This window comes from Psittacula echo, assembly GCF_963264785.1.
Source record: "Psittacula echo genome assembly, chromosome: 6".
Classification (NCBI taxonomy): domain Eukaryota; kingdom Metazoa; phylum Chordata; class Aves; order Psittaciformes; family Psittacidae; genus Psittacula; species Psittacula echo.
Window position 1 is genome coordinate 65,969,079 of NC_137743.1, and position 6,000 is coordinate 65,975,078.

The following is a 6,000-nucleotide window of genomic DNA, read 5'->3' on the forward strand; positions in this document are numbered from 1 at the left end:
GTCTTTCTGTGTGTTAACTCCCTTCCCCCCCAAACAACCCAAAACAAAACAAAACCCTTTTGAACCCAGCAGGCTGTAGTAAACCATATTTGACAGAGTGGCAGTCTTGAAGTTCGTAAGATTCTACAGGTTTGGTGAAAAAAGGCAGCTGTGAAAAGGAAATGCTTGCAGCATCCTACTGCCCAGAAGGTGTAGAGCATAAGCTCACCCTTTACTGGCTAGCAGATATTCCAGAAATGATTGGGAGATCATGAGTGCTGAACCTACAACAACAATATCACTAAGAGTCTCTGCTTTTGTAGACAGACAAGAATTCAATTTAGAAGCTCAAATCCATGGACATTTGGGCTTTAATGCAGTCCTCAGACTACTTGGTTTTGGATTTGATTTGGTTTTCTTTAGGATTAAATTGTCTTTTAACATTTAATGTTACCAGTTACCCTGAATTTACTGCCAATATTCACTTTTATGGGTTTTGTCTTCTATTTGACCTTTAGTAGAGATTTAGATATCAATTCTCAAAAAGCAGTTGTCTTGCCAAGTTAGTTATGAAACATTCCTATATCCTTCCCCATGGATGTGCCTGCTCTTCTGATTAGGTCATTGATGTTTACTTTGTCAGGTGATGTTTTAAGATGTTTGATGTTATCTCTGCTGATAAGGCATTTTTTCCTGGGCTATATTACAGAGTTTTCTGTTACATTCTTAACACTGAAGTCAAACTGCATTTATTTTTTTTTCCTTATGTATTACTTAGAGATTTGTACTAGTGCATGCACACCAATCTGGGCTAGAACATCACGGATTACAAAAACATACTGAAATATTTATGATCACCCTTATGGAAATCTGTCTCCCTTTGCACCATCTGCATTCTGAATCTTGTCCTCACAAGTTTTCTTTTGATTTCTTCCCCAATACAAAATCCATTTTCTTGATCCATTACTACTTAGTGCTTCATTTCCTTTATATTTTGCATGCAGTCTCCTAAATATCTCCTGAAGGTAAGAGACACAGTTATTTTATTGAGAACTGTAATCTTTCAGCAATTACTTCTACTTTTTGTTCAGAAGAGTGGTCTTAAGTCAGTGAGTGTTGGAAATGATCGCATGGAGCAAAGTCCAGGAAGTGTAGCACAGGTGCTGACAACAGCATTATCTGGTTTATACAAATGCCACCTGGTCAGAACAGATGGTAAACTGCCACAAAGCAAGTGAATGCTAAAATGTTGTTAATGCTCCATGCAAACAGGATGCTGGTTGATTTTCTTTAATTTTGTTGAGCTGTAATACAGCAACACAATCTGCTTGTGATTGGTAACCATGGTTATACTCATTCATAAATTCTGGTTTCATTTTGATAAGAACAGCTGTACTGACAATGTAACTAAAATATACAAGGAGCAATATGTTTGCTGTCCATGTATACCTTCTAAAAATAACTCTTCTGAAATGCTGGAAAAAGCAGTATCTGCAGCTATGGCAGCTCAGCAGAGTAAGATTGCTGAAATTCTTGGCATCAAAATGGCAATTTAGAGTAATTAATGGTAACGACAGCAGCAGAAAGGAAAAGACTTATTCATTCTGAGATTTCCTACTTTGTTTGCCACTTGTTATCTGACAACATTTTTTCTTCATACATAAGCAAAATGAGTCAGCTCAATTTGCTTTCTGGTCATTACAAAAATGATAACACTTATATGTAAAATGAGACCTGATGGAGTTCATTGTAGTGGTGATACGAGGAATGCTTTTTAGAATGCAGTTGATAAGGTATTGCATCTTGGCAGCTGCTTCATTGGCTGTTATACTATCAAAACAGAAGTGTGAAATCATTTGGAAACTTACAGCTCTCTGAAATCACTGCATCTGTTAGAAACTGCCCTTCTTACTTCTGATAAAGTACGCTGAAGTACATCTGAAGGAATGATCATAACAAAACTTGAACCCAGCTTTCATGGGAAAGGTGGCGGGGTGCAGAGGAGAGAAGAGAGAGTGGAAGGGGTGGGTGTCTGCAGTATTTTTGGAACAGCTCTAACATCTGAGTTTTGTCTTCCAGGTTGACACAATGGAAGTTATGCGACATCCTGAAGAAACAACTAACATGAAGCGGCAAACTATGGCTTCCTATTTTAGGGTACAAAAGTTAAATTGTAAACAAACATTTTGGTGATAAGAACAATAGATATATCTAAAATATTTATGGATTGTGAGATCAAAGAGAATAAGAGCGTTTTTTTATTCTGTTGTGAAGCCTTTGTAGACTCATAATTTTTCTTTTTCTGCTTTTCTGTTTGTTTCCTCATACTTGTATTTTTATAATTTCACCAAGTACACTGATAACAGAATCTAAAGTCTAGACTATTTCCATCTAAAATGCTGAAGGTCTAGAACAGGCCTGGTTTCACAAACAGAAAACAAATTTTGTGCAAATAAAATAGCTGTCATTACTAAAGCCCTCATATTTTTTCACAAGCTCAGACATACCTGCTTTTAAAGATTAAGATTTGTCATTTGTGCTAATAAGTGAAAACCATCCATCTTTTGGAAGTACTGTTCTAAGTCAAATGGATTGCCATTTTATCAGTAGAAATCCTGTCTGGGGTAATGTATATCCTGCATGTGTGTTTAAATCAAACAGGTAAGGAAAAGGCATTGAGAATGTTGGAACTGGAATGTTAGGAGTCAGGAATGTTTTTTTCACGCAGTTCTTGCAGAGGGGAAGAGTTTTAGGCTGCACTTGTACCATGCAGAAAGGGGAAGTTCACAGTGCTATGCTAGCCAGTATGGGTCAAAGCTTCATGCAATGTAGGAATACTGGTTTTCTTTGCTGTGCAAAACCACGTAAGAAAAGGCATAGAGGAAGCTGATGTATACTGGGATGTTACTCCAGTGTGGGTACAAGGACACACATTCAGACTTGTCTAGTAATAGAAGTGTGGATTTAGAGTGCTTTTGGAAATAAATGTCAGCTGTGTAGGAACCATTAGAAGTTCTTTACTGTGAGGGTGGTGAGGCATTGGTTGCCAAGGAAGTTGTGAATGCTCCATCCCTGGCAGTGTTCATGGCCAGGTTGGACAGAGCCTTAGACGACATGGTCTAATGTGAGATGTCCCTGCCCATGGCAGGGGAGGTTGGAACTTGATGATCTTAAGGACCTTTCCAACCCTAACTATTCTATGATTCTATGATTAAAATAAAATAAAATAACATAAAATAAAAACATAAAATAAAATAAAATAAAATGGAGTGGGGGAGTGACTGTGAAAGTATAGCAGAATATGCATGCAGCCTACAGCAAAATGACTACAGTCAGCTTGAAATTGTACATGACTTTGAGATGAAGTGTATTTGCAGCAGATACTTATCATACAGTGGGTTAATGAAGTGAGGATGGAGCAGAAGTATCAGTATTCAGAGGAATCATTGGGAAAGCAGATGTATGTGATCAGATCACACTTTTTTCATTTTAGTGTAAAATGAAATGGAATAAATTGTTTTCCGTGTCCAGAGTGGATAGGAAAGGAAGTAATGGGACTACATTTCCACAGGAAGATTTAGGTTATATGTTAAGAACATTATGGATAGTCATGATAATGTAACACTTCAGTAGATTGCCTAGGGAGATTGTCTGGTCTATAACCTCAGTGATTCTGAACAATGGATTAAACAGGGATGTGCTTGAAATCACAGAATCCCGAGGGTTGGAAGGGACCTCAAAAGATCATCTAGTCCAACCCCCCTGCAAGAGCAGGGTAACCTAGAGTACATCACACAGGAACTTGTCCAGCCGGGCCTTGAATATCTCCAACGTAGGAGACCCACAACCCCCCTGGGCAACCTGTTCCAGTGCTCTGTCACTCTCACAGTAAAGAAGTTTTTCCTGATGTTCACATGGAACCTCTTACGCTCCAGTTTACACCCATTACCCCTTGTCGTGTCACTGGACATCACTGAGAAAAGCCTAGCTCCATCATCCTGACACTCACCCTTTACATATTTGTAAACATTGATGAGGTCACCCCTCAGTCTCCTCTTCTCCAAGGTAAAGAGACCCAGCTCCCTCAGCCTCTCCTCATAAGGGAGATGTTCCACTCCCTTAATCGTCTTTGTGGCTCTGCGCTGGACTCTTTCAAGCAATTCCCTGTCCTTCTTGAACTGAGGGGCCCAGAACTGGACACAATATTCCAGATGCGGCCTCACCAAGGCAGAGTAGAGGGTGAGGAGAACCTCTCTTGACCTACTAACCACACACTTTCTAATGCACCCTAGGATACCATTGGCCTTCTTGGCCACAAGGGCACAGTGTTGGCTCATGGTCATCCTCCTATCCACGAGGACCCCCAGGTCCCTTTCCCATTCACTACTTTCCAGCAGGTCAACCCCCAACCTGTACTGGTACATGGGGTTGTTCCTTCCCAGATGCAAGACTCTACACTTGCCCTTGTTGAATTTCATCAAGTTGCTCCCCGCCCAACCCTCCAGCCTATCCAGGTCTCACTGAATGGCAACACAGCCTTCTGGTGTGTCAGCCACTCCTCCCAGTTTAGTGTTGTCAGCCAACTTGCTGAGGGTACATTCAGTTCCCTCATCCAGGTCGTTGATGAAATGGTAAAGATAGATCTGCAGTTCTCTTTGGGCAGAGGACTGAACTGATGACTTCTTGTAATACTTTGCCTATAATTTGCTGTAAATTTCTGTGAATTGCATATTTCACAGGAAAGCTTGTTCTTGGGGATATTTGGTCAAATGTGCCCACAGTAGAGAGTTATAGTTAGGGACATTTTTCAATTTTATTATTTTTTTATTAATGTGGGCCCTCTTCAGCTACAGGAATGTGGTATAAGGAGAGATGAAGAGGAAGGTGTTAGAAGTAAGGAATAAGAACTAGGAATTTAATTTTATTGTTTTTTTTTTTTACAATTAGAAACTTCAGTAGGTTCTGGGTTTTAACCAAAAGCTTAAAAATTAATAAACTGTCAATGCAGATCAACATGAGAGATTAAAATATAATCAAGCATTGCATACGGTTTACAAGTGCGTCTGTCCTGCTGAGTAGTTGCATTGCAGTTTTTTGACAAATGTGTACATCTTTTTTATTTTCCTCACTAGTATTCCCTCATGGATCTTTTATCCAAAATGGTTGTTGGACAGCCTCACTTTATTCGCTGCATTAAACCTAATGATGATCGAGAAGCACTGATGTTTTCTCATGAGAGAGTTCTACTGCAGCTACGATACACTGGAATTCTGGAAACTGTCAAAATACGTCAAAAAGGGTATTCACATCGGATCCTCTTTGATGAGTTTGTGAAAAGGTAAGACTTCCATAATGTGGCTGGTTTAAAACTCCATTCATTAAAATATATTCTATGTTTAAGTACAGAAAGTTCTACAAACATTGCTTTATGTATGTATAGTCGGATTCTCTAACGAGAGTAGTGACTATCAGAGATAAAGACTACAAGAAATGCCTGAGCTCTAATGGATAAAAGTCAATGAGAGATGAGCCTGAGTACCTAGCATTCAGCAGCAAGCCTGTCCCTGTGGTTTCCTCAGTAATGCCAACAAGTGGAAATTATATGTCATCCTCAGATAATACAAGGATTTGGAAGGTCAGTGACCTTCAGCCATCATATGAAGAATGTGCATGTCCTTAAGAATGAACTGATGCAAAAGCTTTAGATTTAGAAATATTCCTCATTATAGTTTCATACCCTTATAGTCATCTATATTGGAGGTATCATGAATTATAACCAGATCTCTGTCCACCTGAACCCTTGTCATGGCTATTTTTATTGGCTCTAATACAGTTCTCAATCTCAAAAAGTTATAAATCTGATTCAGGAAATGCTATTACCTTTATGATGACAATATATTTATATGATCATTATGATTTCCTCTAAATTTAAAATAGGGCTTTGTGTAGTATTTACTGTCTTCCAGTCTGTAGGACTGATAATTCAATAATAGAGCAGAAGCAGTACCGTTAAGCAATCAA

The 6,000-nt window shown here is 38.9% G+C and overlaps 1 protein-coding gene across 1 annotated transcript in view; it reads left to right on the top strand.

Moving 5' to 3' along the window:
- The window catches only part of MYO3B (myosin IIIB), a gene marked incomplete at both ends in the record, with an annotated part of 209,923 nt that overhangs the window by 134,170 nt on the left and 69,753 nt on the right, over window positions 1-6,000 (top strand). Inside the window, 2 exon segments of the mRNA XM_080622032.1 lie at window positions 2,059-2,136; window positions 5,112-5,317. Coding sequence (XP_080478158.1) covers window positions 2,059-2,136; window positions 5,112-5,317 — 284 coding nt within the window.